This window comes from Pezoporus flaviventris, unplaced genomic scaffold (assembly GCF_033815535.1).
Source record: "Pezoporus flaviventris isolate CSIRO_AGI_PZ_B2104156 unplaced genomic scaffold, CSIRO_AGI_Pfla_v1 ptg000001l, whole genome shotgun sequence".
Lineage (NCBI taxonomy): Eukaryota > Metazoa > Chordata > Aves > Psittaciformes > Psittacidae > Pezoporus > Pezoporus flaviventris.
In genome coordinates, this window is record NW_026892549.1 from 13,321,512 (window position 1) to 13,349,126 (window position 27,615).

The following is a 27,615-nucleotide window of genomic DNA, read 5'->3' on the forward strand; positions in this document are numbered from 1 at the left end:
CACAGTACCCCGCCTAAGCTAATATATGCTATTTTACTGGAAGGTTAATTAGCCAAAAACTGCTCTTCTAAGGTATACTGCTTCCTATATACAAGACAGTTCACTAGAGCTCACATAGATACCACTGCTGAACTTCTCTCTGTGCAACACAGCTATGTCCCCAGTACCCATCTATAGCTTTGAGCTTCCATGGACTCAAGACTCTCCTTGCTTGTTGACATACGTACTTTTCCCACACAGCAAAGCTATTGTATAATGATATGATTAGATTCCCTTAGTTATCTAAACGGAGGTCTGCAGCTCAGCCCTGCAAGCCTGGTCTAACACGCATTTTTTTTCTGTTTTCCCCAAAACAGGCTCCCCCACATGTGACAGTCACATTTCTGTACAAGAAATCCTATCAGTGTCTTTTAAAAACTTATGCTTTATCAAGGAACTCCCCTGACTGTCCCTAAACTACTCTCTAAATTGCAAATTCTGCCTCTCTTACAACTATAACTAAAAAAAAAATAAAATCACATAGTTGAAAATTTCCTTTTAACTGCACTAAGTTATAAAAACTAATTAAGAAACAACAGTCTAAAATTTTTAATTCTGCATCAAAATGTGTAACAGATAGTACAAGATGCTCGATAACAAATTCCACTTAAAAGAAAGTATTTTTGTTTTCTGCTCTAATCCTCATCCTCTCATGTTTCTTTTATATTATTTCACCTCAGTCCAATGTACATTTTGAGCTCTTAGGAACTTTACTCCATTGTTGCTTATAAAAACATCTTCCTCTTCTACCACATCATGATAATAATAAAGATATACTACAGTCAGAGGAATAGAAATAATAACCAAAATCTATATTACAATTCTAATTTACATGAATTCCAAGGAGTACCTAATCTGACCTCACTCTGCTGACTGCCACACAGCACTGGATGCAGACGAACCAAGAGAATTCATACAAAATATCACAAAAGACCTTGCAGAGGTATTGCAGCAGGCTCTGATGGCAAATAGAGATGTGAATAGCAAAGACAGCATCACTAGAAAGGCGATTTTCTTCCTGGATCATTGTTTTCTAGTGCGAAAGTGGAAATGGGCTGTATCAAAACAGACTCTATTGACTGCACAGGAAAACAAACCCAAGCCCCAAATATTTAGGATTTTATTTACATTATAATAGAAAATATACTGAAATTAAGCCAATGACAGTGTAAGTGTGAATTGCAATGTATTTAATTCCCTGTGTTATAAAACCCCATACACTGATATGCAACATAAATAGGTCATCTACTGGTCTACACCTCCTGAAATACCCATGCACTATGAAGTGACAGACTCAACTCTGAAGGCCTTTTTCACTCCAGGCTTACAAGTACTCCAATATGTATTTCTATATAATACACTTCATCAGAAAGTATGAAGAGGAGAATTCCAAGTCAGGAATGATAGAGTGTGATTAAGTATGGAGTAGTTGTGGCACCACAGCAAGCAATATGGAAGCTAGTCATTGTGAGAACCAGAAAACGGGAGGATTAAGTCAGTAAATTTCTTATTCTGCTAAATCCTCAAATCGTTTCATCTCCTCTCATTGTCAGATAAGGACCACAGCCTGGTAGTTTGCTCTGGGAACACAAATTGTGCCGTTATGACAAATATTTATTAAAAAGAAGAATCTTTATAAAAAAGCATTGATAACTTCTTCTCAAAGGCAAAAAAGCAGTGATTAGGTGCCCATCTGAAACATTTAAAGATACATTATATATATATATATCTAACAGTACCTCTAATAGTATTCAGAAGTATTTCCTAGGGTAATGTTCCTCCTTATACCTTCATTTACTCTGTTGCTTGTGCCAGTTTGTGTACCCATCACCTACAGTAATTACATTAAGAGGTAGATATGCTACCAGATTAACCCATGTGACATGCTCTTTCTCAAGGGTCAAATATATTATATTTTGCTCTAGAATTGCAATATTAATCTTAAAATATCTTAAAAGATCACCATCACATGCATGAGGATGATTTCTTTGACTACCTCCCTCCCAAATCCAAAATGCAGATTATGTTTCAGACACAAACACACCCTGAGACATTCACACACAAAATAAAAGAGGTCAATGAAAAAAAAAAAATTCACCCTGGTTATTTTGCCTTCAGAATTTTAAAATATTTTCCTAACATCTCAACAAAATTATGCATTTTAAAAAGACTGCAGGCACTGAAATGATTCAGTCATGCAAATAATCACTTACTTACACTGTATGAGTTTGGTTTGGATAAAGCAAATTACCATTTGAAAATAACTTGAAAAACACTCTGGGCTAAGAGCTTGCTTTATAAATTTTAGCTTGGACACAATTTTTCTTAACCTTTTTCTCCTCAATCTCCACTCAGTCACTATGCTAATGCAGTCTGAGTTAAAGAAAAAAACAAACCAGCATGCAGTTGCCACAACATCAGGTGCATTCAGCATTATTTAAAACATGATCTTGAAAGAAATAATAAATATTGGTTGCAGCTGAAGGTCAAAACCCAAAAAAACTTCAGAGTCATGCAGAAGCAGTCCTTCCTTCTTTTTTTTTAACTCTGATGATACTGGGATTTGTCTAAAAACACCCAGATCTTACACAAGAATTAGTTGTTGAATTCATTATGTATTAGAAATAATAGAACTGATAGTTAATCTGTGTTTCTGGTTACTCTGCTGAAAAAATTTTACAGGGACACAGTTGTTTATGAACATCTTAATTTTGTCCATCACTGCTGAAATTAGCTTTTTGATATAATTTCAAGTGCAACAATCACAATTAAAACATGAAAGGCGTCCTGCTTTGTGAGACGAGGTTTAATACCAGACCAGGACATTAAGAAGAGCACACAATTAAATGTGACATCTTCCTCCTTTACCAGTTTGGGTAGTAGTCTAATGATTTTACCCACTTTATCACCTTCTGCTTTGGACAAATGATCACTGAGTGTATGACTTCAGACTAATTTTTCAGGTCTCATCTGACCCCATCTGCCAGGGCTGACAAGTGCAAAAGAGCTGATTTAATGTATGAGACAGGGTTATCACAACTTCATCTCCAAAACGAGGCTTGGGCCACATGACTTCCAAAAGTATGCCAAAGCCACAAGACCCTTTTAAAGGGGCTCGATATCAAATATGCTGAGCATTCATAGCATTGCCTTGCTCTTGAAAAATATGATCTCTAAGAAGCAATAGTAGATCCTCAAAGATACACAGGCAAGGTACTGTCCACCACTCCATCCAGGCAGCCAAGTCTCTAAAGAACAGTGGAGGATTTTAACACGCTGAAAACACAGGTTTTAAAGACTTAACTTTAAACATTGATTTCTAAATTAGTTGCATCAGTGCTTTGGAATATAAAGTTTTCCAAGACACTGAAATGCAAACCTTGCAGTGTGAACATTAACAGACAGCATAACCTCAGCTTCTGTACCAAAAACCTCCCTACCCCAAACTACCACAAATGTACATTCAGCCTATGCTCTGACAGAACTGTAAGTACAAGCTGGTGGGTGACAAAGATATCGAGTGTGGCCAGAACTTATTATCAGATCAAAAGCTGTATTCTGGCAAAGTCATTATGGTGCTTTCCATCCTTAGTTCAGATTAAAAAAAAACGTACCCAGCATCATGTTGGCTTTAAGAGTATAATCAAATTGAAGAATCATACTTTATTTAGTGCCAGTCCCATTGAAGCAAAGTTCCTGTTTGGTGGGAGGAGAGTCCCTTATAAGAGGAAAAACAATTGTGCTAGGTTTAATCAAAAGTGAAAAGGATCTAGCGAATGTTCCCTTTGAGCCACATAACCCACTGCTAATTTCAAGACAGGCTCTGAAACAAGGGTAATAAAAAACGTCCTTTAGAGTAACTGAGAACGGCTGAAGAACAGCTACCACTGCAACTAATGCCAACTTCTGCAGGTCTGCTCCCTGCTACTGGGATGCTTTTCACCTACCTGGAAAACAATAAAAGAAGAGGTAGGAGTGGGGGAGGAGGGAATAAAATCCCACTGCAACACACCAAGGGAAATATAGCTTCTTAACTACTGGCTTATCACTTTTACTGTTTTCTAGCGTTTCTTTCTCTTCCTTGACCTCTCCTGTTCAAACATATACAGAGCTGGGGAGCAAGCAACTCCTTAAAGACTAGAACAAGTGGGAAATCACTAAAACTAGTCTGAAATCACTCATCCTGAATAACGCAAGTTTGTATGACTTGCTCAGGACAGGTTCAGCAGATCAGACACTGCCTGAATAACCTCTAAATATTGAAATACATTTATCAGTTAGGGGATTTTGCATGTTATCAAACTCTTTCATTAACAAAGCTTTAGCTGATTAGTTGGAACGTCACCATAAACAGAGAGTTTTGACAGGCTGGAAGCAATTTATGACGTGGAAAATGTACTGACCTGCTCACATCAGGAAACCTGACTGGAAAATAAAGAACTTGGCACTTTGGTCTGATCATTTTTTCCAAATCCTTAGGTCTGTGGTCAGGAATCAGCTTCATAAATTTTCCAATGGATGTAAGAAACGATTCCATATTAAAAGCAGAGTTGAACACCACCACATCAGCAACCAAGCTGTAAAAAGTGGTTAAGATTAATGAGCATGCTGCTGCACAAAAGGAACGGAATTATTTTGCATGCAGTAGAAATAGGACACATATTCTCATAAACAAACAAAAGGTGCAAGTGGAATGCTAATTAAAATCAGCCTTTTCATTTGAATTGGGAGAAACATATACCTTAATCAGAAATGTCTTGATTTCTGTCTATTCACTCTTTGAAATATTTTTAAACTTTTTTTAAACTAAGTAATAAATTGCTAATATTAATCTAAAGGAGCACGTCCCATTCTAACTGTGGATTACTTTCCATTCATAAAATGGTGAAAACAGTATTACTGTCATTATCTCTTAAAATATAAAGAGGTAAGGCCTATTGTAACAAAACTTCAGTAGAAGTAAACTTGGAAGAAAATGGAAATTCCTTATAAATACTCCTTTCTACTGAAGGACACCTTTCTTTTGGTTAACCTACCTTCAACTGACCATGTGTGGCAGGTAGCAGGTTACTAGAGATATGGAATGTTTTTTTAACCTATGCATACATAATCCTGATTAGAACTATATCCACCAAATAGATATTATATTAATAATTTATAATATACAAAATACATAGCACAAAGCATCAAAAAAAAAGTTTGATAAAAAATTGGCATATTATTGTCATGTTTTGTTCTTTACTGCTGTGTTTTAAAATCACATGGATCAATAATCTTAAAATTAGGTTAAATGATAACATAGGTATTATTTCTCCACTTAGCCTGGAGAAATCAAGGAGCTATAGAATCATTGACTCAGCTAGGCTGGAAAAGATCTTTAAGATCATCAAGTCCCACCATTACCCCAGGACTGCCAAGACCACCACTAAACCATGCCACTGAGGGCCTCATCTACACGTTAAATCAGAAAACCTGAAAGTTTATTTTGGAAGTGCTGACAGAATCTTAGCTACACTGGCAAACACGCAACACTAACTGAGGTAAGAAATGCTTTATGGCCGGCTGGTTTTCTCAGTATGTTATATATTGTGATACAGACCCATGGGTCATAAGATACATTGAGGACATGTGTTTGTAAGTCACTAGGTTGGTGAAAAGTATATTTGAGGTGAGAGACTGTCATTCATCCTCACTGCATCTCTCAGCCGTCTGGTCAAGAGAAAACTGGCACTGCTCACCAAAGCAGCAGCAGTCAGCAGGAAAAGCAAAAAGACCAACAACAGAGAGAAACAATCCTTTACAAGCAGGCTGCACGAATTCCACACTCTCCCACATCTATGGCTTTTAACCCAATGGTCTCATTTTTGTACAAATGATCCAGTTGTCTTTGCTGTATAGGTTTACAGACGACATGAGACAGCGCAGGAGCATGGCGTGTTTCTTTACTGCTCCCTGACATGTAGCAAGTTTCTAATTGTATCATGTCTGCTTCTCCTGTGCATGAAGTCTAACCTGCCTAACTTTTTCCTGCAGGCTCTGCATATCACTGTCAAATTAGAAAGATCCCATCACTGCCTGAGCAGCTAAAAGAAATCAGCCACCACTGAAAAGTGTGATTTTATTACATTAACTCTCCAGTAACAGCGGGGAGAGAAAAAAAAATAAAATCTTTCTTAATAACCCAAAGTACCAACTTGAAGATTCAGAGTGCTCTTTATTTTAATCACCTCCAAAAAGCTCTGTGCAAAACTGGAAAGATGTATTTTCCTATTTCTAACAGATCTGGAAGACAGGAAGATGGCATTTCTTTGCGGATGTAGGTAGCAACTAACAGTACAGAGGAGATAGCTTCTATCTGTTGTTAGAAATGGAGTTTCTGCAGTAACAGAAATGGAACATACATGTCATATAATCACATGGAGAAGCTACTGGAGTCTGAACAAGGCAGAATAGAAGTCATCTTTTTTTTTCCTAATAAAAAAGATACTTTCATAATCCTAAAAATGCATATTTTGAGGATGTTTGTTAGTTTACAATAGCTGTGTGAAAAATAACTGCCATAACAAAGCAACACATATATATATATTAAAAAAAGGGTATTCCTTGCCCCAGTGGCAAAAAATACATCTTTTTTGTTGTAACGTCTGAAAATGCCTGCTACAGTTTTTTCAAAAAATACTTTACTATAGTTCCTTATCTTTACTGCTCAATAAGTGAAACATGTTGCAAATGCAGTGGCAGAAGCAGCTACAGAATGGCTAGAGCAGAGAGATTATTTGAGAAATTTCAGTATTAAATGAAAGATGCTAAAGCTTAATTTGTGCCTTAAAATGCTCAATCCCTATTCCTAATAATTCTCCTACTAACAGGCGAGAAAGATCATGGAAATAAATTTCAGTTAAAAAAAAAAAAGTGTTGGTGTTTCACTTTAGTCTGTATAGTGCCTAACCACAAAGCTTTTCAGTGTTGCTGTTATTAACTTATTTCGTTAACTCATATTAAAGAAATACATTTGGTTTTAGCAACAATAAAGGGCCACAGCCTTTAAAATGCGTGGGCATTTTAGCACTACACAATTTCTGAATGCTACATGAAAGAAATATAAGGATTTATCTGGTAAGTTTACTGCCCTCTCTTCATAAGAAAAGTGCTGCAGTATATTTTAATTTCTGTTTATTTCCCTAAAACCCTCTACATAATTTCAGTTGGATGCAGTAAAAGCTATGGCCCAGCAAGAGCTGTTTAGCTGCAGCTTGGCGAAGCATTCATGAAACAAAGCATCTCACTTATGACCAAGAAATAGTTCAAAATCCCCATCACTAATGGGTACACCATAGTAGCCCAACAGAGCATCAGTAGGCATTACACAATAGAGACAAGTTTATGGAGTTGATTCTTTCTGCCACAGTGCTTTTACCGACCTCTCTTCAGGTCTCTGGAAGTACCTCAGTTTGCTTATAGGGCTACCATCTATGCGGAGAAGGACTCCTCAGGCTTACAATGCTGCCAGGTTATAGACAGTAGGATATCTTAACTACCATGGAGCAATGTGAGAAATACCTACCATGAAAGAATCTGGTTGTATCCATACTGAAAATCCCTTTCCTGGCATTTCTGGACAGGATATACCAATTGGTTCTCATGGAAGTAGAGGACCTTTTTCAATTTGCCAAGGTCAGGGCGGAGGGCAGTGAGTTCAGCCAGGTTAAGCACCGAGCTTGCAAAGAGGATCCTGGAAAACAAGGAGAGCAGTGTTTACTGTCTGTGAGCATGCTCACAGGGGTCACCTCTTCCCCTTCTCCCTCCTCCCCAGGAAAAACATAACCCCTATAGGGACACATCAACAGCTAAGCCTTAATACCATGTAGCAGCATTCTAAGTTTTGATCTCTTAAAAAGCAGCTGCTAAGAACCCAACTAGAAAAGCACCAAATCTCATTGGTCCTCCCAGCTCAGTTACAGAGAGATGCAAAATAAAAAAAAAAGCTGGATGGATTTTATTGAAAAAGGCAAGAAAAGCTGTATCTGAAGGACAAATGGAACAAAGATAAGGCTGACTAGGGAATACTTTGCTTGCCAGTTTCATTACACTTTACTTCTTTATGCAACTGACTACTGAAATTCAATATATGAGCAGGAATGGTACATGTTCATGTTATGACATAAACCCTTTTGATTTATGCACTGCACTTATCTAGAATGGTCTGTTTTTCTGTGTCCCCCCCCCCCCCCTTTTTCTGTTTTACTTTCACATTTTTATTAGGTATCCTCTATAATGAAATGTTGTTTCTACCCTTGCACCCTTTTAGAATTGCTGTAGCACTCCAGCTATTCCACAGTCTATAATACTGCATGCATCCTTCAATTATATAAAGCAGGCACAAACAACACTAACAAGCTGCTATCTTAGCCTTGTATAACTTCCCAGGCTATCAGAAAATGAATGTATTTAAATGTGTAATATGAAATTGTGACCTTACTGTAACCAGTGGCAGATTACCCTGCATTTCAACCAAAGTATGTGAGCATCTCCTGTCCCCTGCTAGCACTGTTTTCAAGCAAACTGAATACTGAACCTACAGAGAACTGAGCAGCCAGACATTTGTGTTAGACATTTCTCATCAAAACAGACAGAAAGGGAAAAAAAAGGAAAACAAAATACAGAAAATAGGCATTATAGCTTTAATAAACTACTTTTTAACATAGCATGTTTCTTTTTATTCCTATCCTTCATTCTATTTTTCTCATTCTTCCTGTTTTTACATGAATTTGTGTTAAAGATTACTGCCAAACTTGCATCACAAATCTTACAAACTCATGATTCCGGCTGTCAACCTTAAAACTCGTGAACTTTCCCAAATATCCACATATATCACACCATCATCTACAGTAACATACACGTTGTTAGATACTCTATATCTACAGAACAAATACTTCCTAGAGAACAGATCCTGTATCCGTCTTCATCAACCTCAGTCAATGCTGATCTGAAAGGCTTCTGAAAGTAAGAGATAAATGCTATGTATGATGTTCATCAAATATTTGACCATTTTAAGGGACTGTCAAACAGAATTCCAATTACGATATGAGCTTGGGTTTATCGCAAGCCATGCTAAGAGGAAAAAATAGTTTTACCTAAGTCATCACTAATCTGTTACGAAAACTAATAACGGATGACCAGGGTGCCAGATTCAAAGCAGAGGCAGGAAAGCTTCCTACAGGTGATGCAATACGCCTGCTCAGAGATGGCTGTGAGTTTAGTACTAGAGGTACACAAAAGAATACAAACAGGAGAAAACAGACCCCAAATATTACAAAAATCAGATTAATTCATTGCTTCGCAAAATTTTGTCTATTTCTGGGTTGTATTATAGTTTATCCTTCCCCAATTTTTCAGGAAGTCACTTTCTGCAATGAGTTAGGAAGAAAACTGAAGTGATGCAGGACAGCATCTATGAACTTGGCTGCATCTGAAGGGAGAGAAAAAAAAGAGATGGCAATTGGGATTGAAAACACAGGACGCAGTGCAGAACAAAGCACAAAAGCAGGAGTGAAAAGAGAAGATAGTGGGGGTGCCAAGGTTAACATCACTACTGGAGAGAAAAGGACAATGGGGAGCACAAGAGGTGAGATCCCAAGATATAAGCTTAGGCAAAACTGTGTAGGTCTGAAATATCTCAACTCACTCAGATGGCCAACAGAATAATTAGGAGAGGAATATGGAAAAAAAAAAATGGTTATACTATATAAGGAAACACTATATAAGGAAAATAGTGTTTGCAGTACTGGTGTACACAAACTGGTGGAATTCAAGAGCACTGAAGGTGGGCTTTTAGTAACGCAAGAAAGGCCAAAAACTTGAAAAGCTTTTAAGAAGTAGACCCAAATTTTCTCCTCTGTACATGGAGTGTGAAGACTCGATTAACAAGCACACCACTTATCACTGTCCAGCTCATCAGTAAACCAGTGTCAAGAGAAAACTGTCGCGATTACTAACAAATTCAGATTTAGAGCCTGAAATGACACTGCTTACGTTTCTTACAGCAAGAAAAAAAGAAAAATAAATCCATTTAAGTGATGATATTATTAGAAAATACCCTTCCTGATTAGCTTGCATTACTTCACATCATTTCAAAATTTAACCCAATAAATATGAGTACACAGAATTAAACCAAATGAATATGAGATGCTCTTATATTTGTTTCTTCACTGGCATAAAGGCTGCTAACTACCAGTGATAACCAATTTCTCCAGCATTATAAGCCTAAATAACACCTGACAGCACGAGTCCTCATGAACATGTCAAGAGAGCAGCCACATACGTGGCTAATGGACTCACGCAGGGCACTGGAGTATATGCTGGAGTGTATTTCCATTTAACACCTATTACAAGGGGAAGAAAAAGAAGTTCATTATAATGTAACGTGCAACATAAATATATGTCAGTTGTCATTCTGTGTGACATCAACTTTCATTTTACCTCGGGTTATTATTTAAGTAATAAATCCTAACAAGGTGAGCTTTATCATCCCACGGAGGGTATCCAGGAGGTAGAGACACAAGGTGACGGCAAGAATGCTTGAAACATGATAATTCCTGACAGCTGCTGCTTGAGCACAAGTTAAATTGAACAGTTTATCTCAGCATAAAGATGTTATAAGGTTTTATGTTTAATTTAAAAAAATTAACATAAAACCCAGAGAAAGCAGAGTTAGGCAATCTTTCACAAACATGACATACTACAATCACTGTATAAGCTGGATTAGTACTTATTACCATGCTACTAGAGAATTAAGCTGTTTTTAGACCACCAAAGAGCTTTAAATTGCAACTTTTGTCTCTGTAAGAGAAACCTATATTTAAAATGACTGCTAAATTCAAATTAACAGCTACATCATTAACCTACCATCTCACAACCCACCCACCCCCCACATTTCAATGGCTGTTATGATATTCTTATCTAAACCTATCAACACTACAACATATAATATATACAGTCCACTTCAATAGATTGGGCAAATCCTCACAAAACCTGCGCTGAAGGTCACATTTGTATGGAACTACCCTAGCTCTCCTTTCCAAAATATCCCCAAGCACTTTACTGTGCTATGGTCCTTCCATAGAGCAAGACCATCACGCATGCAGTAGCCCCACTGCTGTGGAGGCTGGTCAAATTTCAGGACCACCATCCACATAAGGTCTGGTCTTACATTAAGCTTGTGTTTCATCTGAATCACTTAATAGTCCTCATTTCTGAGGAGCCACCATACATTCAATACAAATATTCATGGGAAGGAAGCAGAGAGTGCTTGCAGGTCCAGAACCGCAATGTGTCTGGAGAATGTTTTGACCTTTGCTACTGTCTTGTCCATTATTTTACACCAAAGGACTGAAAATCAGTAAAATACAGAAGCCTTTACTTTTTGTTTGTTTGTTTTTAATTACCAGCAGACAAAAATGACTAGTACAGCCTTCCACTTATACCAACCAAATTATAAAAGTGAAGGTGCTAAAGTATTTTTATTTTGCTTTATCAATCTTCTGTGTGTCACATAACCATGATTTACTCTTTTATAGCATTGCCCTAAATCTTTCAATTACATTCTCATGCAACTTAACTAAAAACACATTTTGCCTTCCCCTTGGGTGACCACACAGGTCATATCTGTGTACCTATGGATATAGAGGCTGAACTCTACAATTCACCAGGTGAGTTTAAAACAGTACCTGATTTGTACTGGACTACTTGCTCTGTCTGGCAGAATATCTGCCAGCCCAAAAGACTGATGGTCATGGCCATAATTTGTATTACAGATCAGGTAACCTAGCTCTCTCTGAAAAAGAGGATTACTTTAGGGTACAATCCTGTAGAGCAACAGGGACTCTCCCGCACTGCAAATTATATCCAAGGCTATAAATCTCTGCTGTAAAACAACTACATTCACAATAAAATGAGTTCATGATCGAATATCTGGCTGTCCAGAGAAGAGGTACAAGCACTCTTTGTCTGCAAGGTGCAGTATTACAATAAAACTGAGTTAGATTTGGATATTGCTACAAATACGAGCCTTTTAGGGGAAACAGGTACTAAAAAAAAAAAAAAAAACAAGACTGTTCATTTGATGGCACTGACTGAATTAACATTCATCCACCCTTCAGGAGGAAGGCGTGATGCTGGAAGAAGTGTCTGTATCAATCTAGAACTAAAACGTTGAAGACCAGGAAGCATCAAATCCCACCATACTTTTACTAGGCAATGACTGGTCATTCTTGCAGAGATCCACATTATAAATACATTCACTTACAGCAGAGAGTCTCAAAACCCTCAGGTTTTTACCCCAAATAGGTTTTTATTCTGGCCATAGTTGTCATCCACTCAGCAGAGCGAAGTCAGGGTGCCACAGGACACCACACAGACACTATGACCAAACAAATCATCATCGATAACCATGAAACACAACACACAGTCACACCACTGCTGATGGCTATGTTTTCTCCAGTTCTTCAGAAGCCAACCAAAATTTTACAGTAAATACCAAGAACCATTAGGGGAACCACCTGCAAGAGTTTCAAAGATGATAATGTCTTCTAGCTCCTGAAGATCAAACCTGATGACTTTGGTTCCTCCATTGTACAGTTTCCTTGATTTCAACCCAGCAGTTCAGATTTGGCTTGAACATATTTTTGAAATGAAACTGTGTATAAAATAGCATTATTAATGCCTGGAATGTTATATACAGACCAGTTATTTTTATTATTACACATATTTTTATATTATTAAGATGAATTATTATCACTAGTCCAAGAATACACAATTTGCAATCAGACATAAAATGCTTTTTGGTTTGCCTTTAAACAATAGATTACTCTGCATTTCTGAAAAGTAAATACTAATAAGTAACAATATATGACAGTATACAGTATAATAAACAAATTAACAGTTTTTGACATGAAATGTACAAATGTCAAAAATGCTTACAGATATATCTCATACAGGTTTTCTACATAAAGCATAATTTAATGTTACAGAAATAATTCTTACTATTTTAACATTCTTTAGTTTTCAGAACAAATCACAAGAGTTGTCATGCTTTTCATCTTAATTAGGCCATGTGTTTGTCTTATCCCTAAGTACTTTCATAAACATTTACAAATATTAATTGTAAAGAAAAATATTTTTTCCTCTTCCTGTAATTACTATACATACATATAATCACAGTGATAAATATTCATGGTGCTACCAGCCCAACAGCTTTGGGTTTAGGGCTTACCTTGTATGCTGAAATACAGTAGAAATTAATAGCTTGTTCTGAACTCATACTACCAAGCCTTTTTTTTTTTTGTTTAAAAAAAAAAACCCAAAGCCATCCTGGTTTTTGTTTAAAAGTACATTCCCCCTCATTTTATAGTGTATTATTTTGGATATTATTGAAATTTTTGTTCCTACTGCAACAGACCTTAGTCACATTTTCCAGAAGAATACTGCCCAGAAATCAAATGCATTTTCCCTTTCTTCATATATAGTATACCCAAAAAAACCCTCTCAGCTCTCTGCATGTACATCTGCTGTTTGACACAGCTGTAGTAGAAGGGGGCTATATTTCCAGCCCCACTATTTCATGTCCCACCCTTTCCTGTGTTCCCTCATGCCATCCAAATTTTCAGACCTCCATTAGGACATGTAGAATTTCTGAGAATCTCATCTCAACCTGCTGACACCACTGATGTTATCCAGCAAAACTAAAACGGGGCTGAAGCTGAATAATAGCAAATCGCTCACATTTTAAATATTCATAAGGTTACATAAATGCATTATTTAACTTGTAAATTACTTGGGTTCTCTTTCAATTCCTTCCTATCTCTCTGAAACTTTTTTCAACCAGCTGACCATACTATTTACATACAATCAAATGTCAGAATCCAAGTTTGGGGCCAGATCCCCAGCCAACACAATTGGTTAAGAACTAGCCTTAAACACTTACCACTACTTGCAGTGACTTTTAAATCAAAAGAATACTGAAAAGGATGTGAAGAAGTTAATCAAAACTACATTGACATCAAGAAGTAAACCTGAAAGAAACTCTGACACATAAGACTTCTAGATTTTTAAGGTTAAGAGGGGTGTATTCTGTTTGGATTGCTTTGGATTTGGGGCAACAACACTGAAGCTTCTTGAACTTTATTAAATGCATAGTACTATTTTTTCCCTCATTTCCAATTAAATTTGGCTCCAATTAATTACTGACAGATGCACATTTTTACTTGAGTGGCCAGACTGTTCACCATGGGCTACATCGTCCTCTCTGCTCCCATGAAGGGAGGGGTCAAGACCAAAAAGCTATTGCTGTGGTGACAGGGGAAAGAGCCATGAATCCACATCATCTTCCTCCCTCAGATTTCAGCAGCATTAAATAATGAAGCAAAGGCATCTTACTGGAGCAGAACACACGCAAATCAAAATAACCCATTAGTGAAAAGTAACCACTGCTGAAGGTTTATATAAGATGTAAGGATTAACTCTGCTCAAATATGTGCTGTGATGGAGCAAGAAAAAAGTAGGAGCAAAACAAAGGAAGGACAGTGTCTGAAGGCAAGAAATTCACCAAGGTCCCCACAGAGCAAAGTGGTGTATAGTGAAAAGACTTTTCTAAAGAAAAAGACTTGCAAAATCAACATTCTACTCAATCAGAAAGCATTTAAATAGTATTATTTATTGTTTTAAAGTCTGCAAATTCATTCCACTGAGCAACTTCTCTGCCCAACTCTAGAGAAAAAACAAACATGTCAAATGATGTACATGAAAAATGCAGTATGCCCAAGAGATTGTGGCAACATGGAGGAGTCCTAAGACTAAACAGAACACTACTATTCAATAGTAAACCTGAACAACAAACTTTGAAGAGTATTACTTCACATCACCTGGTGTCAGTTTACATCCAGGATGACACAGAGGAGAAAGTCAACATCATGGATATAAGGATCTCGCTGCAAGCAAGACTGATTTATCTCACTGAAGAGGAATCAAATTCACTGCGGCACAGACTCACCAAAACAATGTGTTTCCCTTAAAAGGGTTTATATGAATAGATGCTTGAATTAACTAACGAACGGCAAAGTAAGACAATGGCTGATTTGCCTTTAGTTTAAAAAGCCTGGGTGGACTCAAAACTCAATCCTTTTCCCAGTTTTCAGGTTTACACATTTTCTATTTTAAAACAACAGAAGACCCATTCACACTGCACAACTGCAGAGAAAATGAGCAGGGTCTTAGCAGACTCATTAGTCCTACATTTCAAGTGCCCCAAAAATCCTGCTCCCCAAAGTATTTCAAACTGTTTTGTATGTTGTTATGCACCTTGATGTCTGAACACTTTTTTAAAAAAATTGAAGACTATTGCTAGAAGGAACTTAGCTTTCTTAGCAAATGGATTTCTTATTTTTCTAATATGCCACGCCTCTGATTGCATCTTGCACAATCTATAAACATCAAGTCCTTCGAAAAATACTTTTATAGAAGCTCTTAGCTAATTTTCCAAAAAAAATCCCATTCACAGCATTAACTGCCTAAGAATGGGAACTTCAGGAAAAGCAGGATTCTTCCCAGAAAACTAATACACTCCTTGAAAAAAACAAGACTGTCATAAAACCTGAGCAGCTGGCAACTCTGTCACCATGAAGTATCCATATGGAAGACCGAGATGTGTCAAACTACCCAAAACGAGTTTGGATAGTGCAGAAGATGGAATAAATAATTCAGTATCTTCAACACTTTCAACAGCAGGTAGTAGATATGCTACCTGCTCATACAACGTGCCAAAATGTAACATGCAAGTGAGAGCGAATGAGCAAATGTGAGTATCTCCAACCTGTTTTCATGAGGATATTTTGCTCGAGGTACTTCTCTTTTTAGAGGCATATGATCTGTATCAGATATTGTCAGGAGCAGGCAGCACTACAAAACATTAGGAATAACTTTGTGAATCCAGTGTATATTCACAAAGCACATACTCCTTCATATTCATATATGTATTAACCTCCACCATATCTTAATCAAATGCTACCAAAAAATATAAGGAAAATGCAAATATTTATTTCTCCCAACTGTCCTTCACACTTCTATAATATCTATTGCGGCGGCAGATTGGCAACTTTCCTGCCTTAATGCAAACTGAGCAAATAATTCAATGTAATCAGTGAACTGGCAATCAGAATCGTAATTTAAATCTTTCTGCCCTGTGTTCATGATATAGTCCTACTACACATTGTGCAGTGTCAATCTTCTTTCTTCCTACAAGTACTAGTCACACACTGGTGCATAAACGTACATCGCTGATACTAAGAGAAGATAAAGTGACGCTTCTGTTCCCTAAGTAATTAAAATAAAACTTTAATGTTTAAGAGTCTCCAGACCTGTAATTTGAGGACCAAACCCCTACCCACATGGAGATATTTATCAACCACACTTCACCAAAAACACAGGGACATCAGGTAGACAGATATTCAAAAGCATGTCAATACGGAAAATGTCAGTTTTCATGTACTACACACTATTTTCAGCCACTATACTTTCTGATCATAACATATACCTCAACAATGCCCATCCTCACTACCGGATTTGAACGATTACACCAAAATGCCTGAATGACCAAATGAAGTGAGCTTTCAAAGAAGTGATTCAAACACCATCTTAAATTCAAAAGCTGCCAAACATATTTCATCAGACTTTCAAAAGGTAATTGTTTAGTCTGTTCTGAAATAAGCTTTAAGTGCTTTAAGAGAGGTTTCTCTACAAACATGGCTGAAGATCATAAAGGAGAGCATATGGATTAAATGCAACCTTTCAGTCATATATTTATTAGATAGAATTTGCATCATGTCTGGCATATACCATAAGCTGGTTTCTGTAAATTTCCATTTATGTAACATAATTTTAAGTGTTTACTTCACACATAACAGTTTTTTAACTATAATGCCACCAGTGACACAAAAGGAATTAAAAGGTCTCAACTTTGCAGCTTGGGCAAGGTAGTTTAGAGCTTCTGACATAGGATATAAGGGACCACTGCAAGAGCAGAGACATGCAGGACAATTCAAAGAAAAAGAGAATATACTTAACTTGTGAGGGAATTTGAGAGTTCTGAACCTGAAGTCTTATGCCCATTTTATTTCCCCACCTCCTGGCTGAGAGTTTTGCAGGGTTAACAACTCCAGTAAGTCATTCACAGTCATGTTTGGCCAACTTTTACGACATCAATGTAAGCAAACCTGAGTAGGCGAACCAAACCCCGACACTACAAAATTCTAAGATTTTCCCCATGTGGAAGAATCCAATAATAAAATCATCATTCATAATAATGCTTTTAGGCTTCCACATATTTTACAAATTAACTTTTCCCAACAGATTTCACATACAACTATTACATCCTGAAACTCCTGAATGCTTTTCATCATTAAATAAAGCACCCAGTGCTGCATGCCCATTATTCCCCAGTAACATGCAAAGAGTAATACGCACCTCAGGCCTTGAAGTCATATGCAACAAAGTCAGAAGAATATACTAGACGCTTTTTTTTTAAAGATTAAGAAACTGAGGCCAAAGCTGGCTTATCATGGGGAACGAAGAGAACCAGGGCCACAGTGAGAATTTAGGAGCCCAAGCCAGAGGTGAAGATAGGCGAGTGTCACAGTCTACAGATTAATCAACTCATCTATGATCACATCACTGTTTATGCTACGTCATGGACCCTGCTCACCACAGTACCTGCCAGATGTCATGAAACAAAACATTATCTTTATGAGACCATACATTCAGCATTTTCAGATATATTTTCAGGCACAGACAGGACATGTCTATGACCATATGTTTGTGTGCATGCACACAGAGATATATGACACATACACATAACACACATACATACTATATAAATATATATTTTCTGCACTTCTACTGAATTCTACCATAAAACTGTGAAGCATTCTGAATTAAGCTATTTAAACTGTGACCAGGAAAATTGTTGACAGCAGCCAATTTGTTAGTACTGTGTACTATCACAGAAAGCTAAAAATCATCACAGAATCATCACTGTGTACATCACAGAAAGCTAAAAATCTGTTTGAGGTAGCTGGCCGACAAGCTTTAATATCTGAAAAACCTGAGCAAAGTGAAATAGTTTTGGCCAAGGTCTCTTCCAGCAATGCCTTTGCATAACAAGTAAAACCTTTCAGAGGCTCCTGAAAAGGAAACTTTACTCAAGCTGTTTGTCAAGATGACCAGAGATGTTCTTCGGAAAGTACTTCCAAAAAAGTTCTAGAGCACTGGAAGCTGTACAATCATATGGGATTAATTTTCTGAGTATATCTATATATACTGCTGGAAGAAACACATTAACTTTTAAAATTTAAAAATCTTTCTGCAGCTCTGTGCTCTTAGGTACAAATATTGAAGTAATCTTTACTTCCCATCAGACACTGAAATAGATATTAAATTACATTAAATTATTATAGATACAAGTAGCAAAATATCTTTTCCTCTTTCTGTTAGCTCCTCTATCTTGGTATTTCTTGTGCTGAGTATAAAAGACAATATTATCTTTTACTTAAATTCCTGCCTTTATTAAAATACTAAGTGTGTGCTGGATGTGTAAACGCACGCCCAGAAGCCTGTGCCAGAAGTCTCATGAATGTCTCCCCGTAAGGGATGACTCTGCAACTGGCTCCAGAAAACTGTTTATTCACCATATTCCTTCTCCCTGCATCTTGCAATGATTTCAAGAGATGGGAAATCTTCCTCTCCTGATGCAGGACCTATGGTTTGACTTTATGGGAAAGAAAACAGTAGATGAAGTATAAAAACTGTGTATTAGTAGAAAGAACAAAATCAAGGTGGAGCAAGGCACAAGTGAGAAGTATCATGCCAAAATTAAACACATCAGAATGATACAGTGCAGTGTTCTGACCAGTCCCACTGTAGACCTCCTTAGGGCTACTGTTTCAAGTAAAAATTAAACAAGATGACACAGAATCAGTTTAAGATTGACGTTTTCCAGCTTTGTGTCATGTTACATTATTTGAATGAATCGCAAGTCTTAAAAAAAACCAAACACCAAAACAAAGCAAATGAGGGCCGTGAAAAACCAAACAGAAAAAAAAAAACCCAAAACATAAACCACAAAAACTAATATGACTCTTACTAGAAGCAAAAAAGCCACCTATGTTGAGTGCTACCAAAAGAAACAATGTCTTTAAGAATTTACCATCCACTTTTTTTATTGCCAGATTAGTATAAAAATTCTTTTTTTTTCTACCCGTGACTTTACTCAGGTCATGTCTACACGTCTTTACACATCCATCTCACAAGAGCTGCTGAACGAAGCCCAGGGCTCCCACCACAGCTACTCTCCCAACCATACCACCTTCTAGGGTCAGAGTGTGATAAGGACTCAGCTTTATTGAAAGGATACAGCCCTGAAACTACAGAAAGAACTCTTCAGAAGTATAGGGGGAAAAAGATGCAGGACTTTCTCTAAGTTACCCAAGAAACTCGAAGCAGCAAGCACTCCACCTCCCTCTTCTCTCCACTCAAAAGCACTTACAGAAAGTTTGTTCTTAACCCTTCTACACAGGCAAAATTCCCATTTACCTTCCATTTATTTTAATTTTTACCTGAAAGGCAGAGAAGAGTTGGGCTTTTATGTACAGCAAACATGAACTGGACTTTTTTTGTAGTTCATTAGACTGTTGTCTGTCTTCACCAATATGGATGCATACCTGAATATCCACAAAAAAAAAACCACAATTTTGCCCTTCTGATTTAAGTAAGGCATATATTTAATGTAACATTCATCTATACATGTTTTCACTGTTTAAAAACTCAACACAGGTGTTATTAATAAAATAAATTTATTTTTAAAAAGGATGCTATTCTATAAGCTTTGAAGCTCACACATAGTCTAACTTAACCCAGCTTGGGCTCATCTGGTCTTTAAATGACTCCTTTCATGTGGTCAGCCCACGAGCCATACGTACTGCTGCTCAATCACGCCACTGTACATCGTCAGCGTGAGGATGATTTGCATGATTTGCATTTCCTGTACCGTTTGAGCTTCAATGAGCTCTAAGCACCACGTACAAAAGAAACCACCGCCAAGTAATGCAAAGATTTTAGTTAAACCAGATGAGACTATTTTAGTCAGGCTGCCAATACTGAAAAAAAAAAAAGTCTCAGGGATATCCTGTTAAATAAGGATTTATTTGAAGGGAACCTGAACCCTTACTTTTTTAAATACAAAAGTTGTATGAATTCCTTAATAAATATGGCCTAGCAGAAAATAATTCAAGAACATAATTTTTTTTAGTGTTCCTTAGATTCTGGCAACACACTGTGTTAGTAATTTATTTATTTAATAGTATACAAGTAGGTTTTGATTACATTAGTTTTTCTAACATATAGAATTAAATCTAATTAAATTGAATTCACCCATTCCTGGTTAAAATTTCTCCGTAAGAAGGAATCTTTTATCACAAACGATCAATAAAAGCTGTTGGACAAGTATCTGTGATAGGAACAGCATTACAGTGGGCTTCAATGAATAAGTACTGAAGTAAAAAAAAAAGTACCAGAGCCTCGTTGTCATGAAAAACAGAGACAGATGGGGAGACAGACCTATATGATGCTACAAATAGATGAGTATCTTGTAAGGATTTCAACAAATGTTATAAGACCTAGTCGAAATTTGAGAAACTACATATCTGCTTGTGCTGCTGTACTGAAGTTCACCTGAAATCCAGGCCATATGATCATTACAGATAATTATCAAAGTTTTAAAAATAAAAATACAGAGTATCCTTAAAGCACTCATCTTTTCTAGATAATGGCACAATTAATAATGCCATCATTTGATTCTATGATTATGTATAATTATTTATGATTATGTATGATTCTACAATTATTTAGCACAAACCCCGTGTTAACACAAGAAAACATTAGGAAAGTTTGCTTTAGTAGTTAATTTGGAAATGAGGTGCACTGTATTCTCAACGTAAAAACTAATGGTGTGCACATAAACTTCATAAGCAAGATCCTATTTTATACTCTGTCTGTCTTTAAAATGGTAGAGCAATTCAGACACGGGAAAGATTAATAAATAATAGCAGGCTGATACAGCGAACTACATGTCACCAGCTACAGGGCGTACATCACGTATGCCTGATAGCAACCCAAGACAGTCTGCTGGAGCACTCAAGGAATCTGCATATAATCATGCTTAATAAAAAGCCACAGAAAACTCCCACTGCTGTTGGTTCCAAATGACATTCATTTTTTAGAAAATTAAGTTGCAACTTCATTTTTTCTGTATTGTCCAAACGTTACCATATATAAGAACTGGCAGAAGATGTAACAAAGGGGTTAAATTCTATCCTGAATAAAAAAAAAAATCCACTTACTCCACTTTTGTCTGCAAATACATAGTCAAGAGCAACATTTAATCACAACATGTACATTCTAAACAGTAAGATTTAGTAATCGAAATGGCTACCATGATAAAAAAGCATTCTGTCATTTTTCCACTTAGAGATCCCCTGTATAATGCTCTTATTTAAAGGTCAGCTAATTTTATTATGGGAAGTAACTAATAACCTATATTAATCCTTAGGCTTGCAGTTTTCTAGCACGTCAACCAAATAAATAATACACTGAAGGAAGCAATACAAACTGAGCTGTTGAATATAGTCTCTACTGTACAGGCAAAAATCTGTATTTGCAATAGACAAAAGAAGTTATTCGAAATTTAATACATGTATTTTTTCCTTTGGAAATTACAGAAGCATGTAGACAGAGCTCTTTAAAAACCAGGCTCCCCCATGCTCCAAGATGCTGAGACCACTGAATGAGGTGCTAGGTCTACTACTATCCAAGCACAATCGATAATCCAAAACATTATACAGCACCTTTTTTTCTGGTCACTTTCTAAATTTGCAGGACATGCAGAATACTGGAGAACTTAACTCAAAATTTTGCTTACAAACTTTCCTGTTTTCTTTAATGAAATGAAAACACCAAAGTTAAAATATATCTATTTATATATTTTTCTCATGCCATCTCTTACATGGGAAGTATTATTAAAGTTGCACACTATATAAAATGCTGCAAGAATATCCACTGTTTTACTAAGCATTTTTATTTTACATAAGGAGATCAGAATGCAGCATTATTCATGACCAGCCTTTCCTAGCACACTGCTTTGGGTGAGTTTGTTCCTAAGAAACATTACTATGCTCAAAACTAAAAATAGATTGCTATTTTTAGCTATTTAATCACATGAGGAAAAAGAGACAGTTTGTATCAGTCTTCTTTAATTTACAGAATAATTCCATAAAGTACCCTACGCATATATCATGAAAAACCCTGGCACACAACCTCTGCGCTCACACACCGTGAGCCACAGCAGCTGCAAGTGGAAGCAAAATGGGTTTTAAAAGATTCCAGCAACAATAGTCTTGTGACTAAATCAGAAACAGAAGCAGAAGTCATGAGCCAAGCAGATACCTATCGGTTTCCTTGAGCTTAATCTGATTAAAACATGGCTCTCAAAAATGTTAAATAGAATGCCACGTCAGAGAGCAGGCAAATGGTAAAAATAGTTCATGACAGGAAATCATTATTAAACCTGCATTATGAGTGTATCTGTTATGGAAATTTCCCTGTAATTTTTCAAGGTTTCCCCTTATGTTTTTTCTTGAGCTGCCTGTTACACTTTTTTTTTTTTCCTTCAATTGCGTGTAAATTTGAGATGTAAAGAGAAAATTATCACTGCGATTTTCCAACTATACTTTGCTCAATACCATCTCAAGTGCGTCATATATCATCTTGTCATTCACTTTAACAAGAAATCACGTAATATGCAGAGGTAGAAAAATAATCCAAAATGGGAAGTGCCACTATAAGAGAAAAACATTCATACGCAATTAGAGGAGAAAAAATAAGGTAAAAATTTTTAATCTGAATTTCAAGGGCTTTCAGAATTGAAGTATCTTAAAAACACTGAAGTGGGGAAAAAAGTTTCTATGAAAAGCTGCTTTGAATGACAGGAGAGCTGTTCTAGAGTCCACCAAACAAAATCAGAACAAAACTGCTGATAACACTATTGCATAGCAACCGTAATACTTTAAAAAGTTTATACAAATAAAATAAAATTCAGCACTCTAAACAAAATAAAAAATATGATCCTTATTGCTATCCTTCCTATTACCACCCCTCTCACCACCATCCTCTGGATTATGGTGCCTTTAGAGCACTCCATAAAATACAAACTAGACTTGCAGCATCCTGTCCTGCTTTTAGCTATATAATTCAGAAAAAGTTTTTTTTTTTTAAAAAAAAAACAACCAGAAAACAAACACAAAAAATACTTTTACGAAGTCTTATCTTATAAGGCTAACTCCAGTTGCTAAAAACCTATCTTGGCATATCGAAGACACTTCAATAAACTTTAGCAGCCACCCTGAAAATTCTTTGGTTTCTTTTTAAAATGTTACTGGTATGAAAAAAAACACCCTCAATCAAATTAGCTTTCTTTTCCTTGAAAAGAGACATTTCACTGCTAACAATGATTCAGGTTTCACTGAAGAAAAGCCATGTTGACCACTGATGCACTGGATTTCCATCAGGACACGCAATGCCCCTTCCGTATGACCGCTCACCCTCCCTTCAGACCCTTTGGCCTGCAGCATGAATACTCAAAGACTGACAGGATTTTAAATATTAAGTCAAACTAAAAATTATTTGCCACTGGCACATCATAAGACAAACACGAGAAGTGGGGAAACAAAGAGGTGCTTCACAGAGACGTATCTAGATAGAAGTACAGCCAGTCTTCACTCCAACTCTAGCTACTGCCCACCTAAAATCCAAGGGTGGCAATGCATCACAGGAATAATGACAATTTTCAAAGATGACAGAGTCACCCTATGTTTTGCAAGTGTTTTCTGATTTTTGTCCTGAGTGTTGACATATTCTTCCTGCAACAGTCAAGCTATACCTAACTCAGCATCAAAAGGGAATGTGCATCCTATTTACAGCAGTGCTTAAACCTGATTCCATGAAGTTTTCCAAGAGCATTCAATTCTGTTCTTCTTAATATCCCTCCCACATTACAAAATGATTATCAAATACAAGGAGTAATCAGTAATCTTACTACAGTCATCCTCCTTGAGAAAGCGATGAAAAAAATACCCAATTGTAAAGCATTAGAAAGTCAAGGTTCAAAACTCTTATCGAGATCAACACAAATTTATTCAGATTTCAATGCAACAAGACCAAGGGCAGTCTATTGATACAGATATGCCTGTCTGCCAGGAAATTAAAAGCCTGTACTTCCGCAATCAGCCTCTACCAGGACCCACACAATGTCACAGCAAAAGGGACACAGTCTGAAATGCTGGAAGAAAAGCTAGTGACAGTTAAACCAGAACTAATTTAATGTGAACTTTCACATCTTAGCATGCCAGAACATGGTAAAACACAGAAATCTCATGCTGTCCTGCCACAAGAATTAAATAGCTTCCTAACCTGAAATACTGGTATTGAACTATGGACTAATAGATTATTACTTTATTACCGTATTAACAATAGCAGCAGTAATATTAAGAATAAGACCATAAGACATAGCCAAGCATGTCCTTTCGGGTGAGAACTAAACAGGCAGAGTTTAAGTGTGCATCAATATCCGGACGGATGCAAATTTCTTCAAAATACACCTTTTCTCACTTCAAATGCTCTCTCTGTTTTCCATTTTCTCTATGTTATCCGAGGAAATGAGACATGCAAGGGGAAAACAGGAATTCTTGTGGTTGTTAGAAGCAAAAATATGCATGCGTAGAGTCTTATGGAGGGCCAGCACACCTCCGATCGCTGAAGGCCAAATGAGTCATCCACTTCAGAAGAATGACCAGTAATTACACAACACTCTGAAAGCTGTTAAGTGTGTGTATCATTTCAACCTGTGACACTGGAGGAAGAGACGCTTCCCATGTACCGAAGCCATCAATACATCATACAGCAGAGTTGCTTGCAAAAATAACCTCTCACCTAAAGAAATTCTTCTCCATAGGAAGCCAAACAAAAACAATTTAAAATATTTATTACCATAAATTTCATTCTTATTCCATAGACTGCTTAGAGACATGACATCATGCTAACCACCCTAGACCCGTCTGGCTGGTAATAGTCCCAGATTTCAGGCTGAAGACTAAACGGCAGCAGTGTGGAAGGGTGCAAATCTACACGTCATCACAGATGCTGATCAACACCAATCTGTCTAGCTAAAGCCAGAGCTGACACTCCAGCAAATACAGAAGGTCTGGCAGGGGCAGAGGCTGACACCACAAAAACAAGTCTTGCTATATGTTTTGTCTTTTCAGCCTCCTTGGACTAGAAGTAGGAAGGTTTTCCTTTTAAGTGGATAAAACCTCATTGCTCTATCCTCCAGTCCCTATATTCACAGTTCTGCTTTCATGTGGTACAAACTCTACACATTTTCTGGAAGGATTTCCTGATGTGTTAGCAAAAGAATTAGCAAGGACCATGCCCCGATGGGACACCACTGTCCATTTTCTATTTGTTAGTATAGCAAGCTACATCTCCCTTTGCTCCATGGTTCCTTCTTCCACATTGCTAGACCTGAGATATATGATTTTAAGCCTTTAGTGCTTTACTGAAGTTCTTTTATACAGCTCATTTCTAAATCTTTTGTTTGTCTAGTATTTGTCTGTTTTTCTTTTTCTAGCCCCTTATATCACTGGGTGTCAAGCAATTGGCAAGATAAAATTCACAAATGGGGCTTCAAAGATGCAGTTCTGAATGGTCTTGTGACAAGAAGGGGCAGGGAACCTCAAATGCATCGCTCCCTGCTTCTGAAGGAATGAGCAGATGGCCAAATTCCAGATGGCCGCCAACCTCGTCACACTGATTTCAACATCTGTATTTTGAACTGCATCTCAGAGGATGGTCCTGAGACAGACTGCAGAGACAGGTCACTGCCCACAGCTTTCGGCTACATGGATTATCCACAAGCCAAAGCATTTTCCAAAATTCAGAATGACAAGCCTGAAAAAAGGTTATGACTAATTACAGTTCATAGCAGGGCATAACTGAGAGTTCAAAAGTAGACACTGAGGATAAATTTGTCTTAAATTTATGTATTTTAACAGTATCTCAAATCAGGCTTTTTCTCCCCAGACACAAACAAAGAATCACAGAATGGTTTGGGTTGGTAAGGACCTTTCCAATCCCTCTGCCACAGCCAGGGACACCTTCCGCTACACCAGGTTGCTTAAAGCCTCATCCAGCCCAGCCTTGATATATCCCTTGCTTTCCACCTGGCACGCTGTAAAACAAGGAAATGCCTCAGTACTGGTCACCAGTACCTAACGAGAATTGAGATGTGAACCATGAAAACGCAACCAACCCCAATGGTTTTGATTCCAGGTCACCACCCCACAGCTGAAGATCGGCTTATTTTTCAGCTTCCAGACTGTGAGTTCCTAAGAGCATTGCCAGAGCACTCACAAAGGATTTTGATTCAGCTTTAAATACAATAAACTTCCAAAGACTCTCTGATGCAGCCAAAGAGTAATTTGTGAGATTTTTGTACTATCTAAGTGCAATTTTAACACAGCCACAAATTACGTTGTTTCTTCCTATCACCTCAATCCAACTCCTCTTTGGGGCAGTTAAAAAAAACTTTAAATCTACCAACAGGAAGGTAACAAAACTATTTTAACTGCTACAATAAGCAGCTGGTATGAATTAATGATTTCAAGAATTTTATTGCATATATTCTTTTACAGTTTATTTAATAAATTCAAAAATTAAAATGTTACTGCTTTCTTATTCTGAGTGCATAATCTCCTCAAAAATACCATTTCCAGACACTTAAAAGAAAAGTGAGTATATTGCATTTCAAAATCCATTAAAATATAAAATTCTGATTACAGGCGCAACAATCTGCCTAATTAGTTTTTCCTAATTAGCAGGATGCTCTAACCTCTTTAATAGACTTATGTGGACAGAATGTTCCATATTGGTTATCCATCTGAGTAAAAAACGAAACAAATACTTCAGAAGTACAGCTAATAGAACAAGCGTGGTTGGGCTGCGTGGTCAGAAGGCTGCTCTGGCATTTAATACTGGCAATCTGCAAAAACATGGAATATTCTACCTTAAATATACCACCACTCACACCACAAACCCCTCTGTATTTTAAAGATAAAATTAACAAACAAGAGCTAATGAAGTTACAGTTTCCACAGCACACACTGGGAGGCATAAGAAATAATAAAAATAAAATAACATATGTATGGACCAAAATACACTGTGGAAAAGTGAGTTAAAGAGATAATGGGAAGGCAAATACCACAGTGATGCTGTAACAACTCAGAGTGTGACTGCACAGTTGTCCTCCACTGCAAAGCATTTGCTTCATAAACAGCATTTGTACCTTCCTCTTCATGATTCAGTCTTAGTACGTACCTAGCAATTAATAAGTATAAATATCATCTCCATATCCCATCTTATCCA

At 37.0% G+C, this 27,615-nt stretch overlaps 1 protein-coding gene across 15 annotated transcripts in view; it reads right to left on the bottom strand.

Moving 5' to 3' along the window:
• Positions 1-27,615, bottom strand: part of GTDC1 (glycosyltransferase like domain containing 1) — a 321,331-nt gene that overhangs the window by 225,168 nt on the left and 68,548 nt on the right. For 13 of the 15 annotated variants that reach the window (XR_009741800.1, XR_009741801.1, XM_061445084.1 and 10 more), the window contains exons 3-4: positions 7,604-7,771; positions 4,443-4,616 (exon numbers count right to left, since the gene is read on the bottom strand). The exons of 1 other annotated variant lie outside the window; for it this stretch is intronic. Coding sequence is in view for 11 of the 14 variants with exons in the window: in XM_061445084.1 (XP_061301068.1) it covers positions 4,443-4,616; positions 7,604-7,771 (342 nt within the window). In the remaining 3 variants the exon portion in view is untranslated. Of the gene's footprint in view, positions 1-3,924; positions 3,986-4,442; positions 4,617-7,603; positions 7,772-27,615 lie in introns of those variants that run through there. One more of the 15 variants, XM_061445098.1, reaches the window with a different exon arrangement.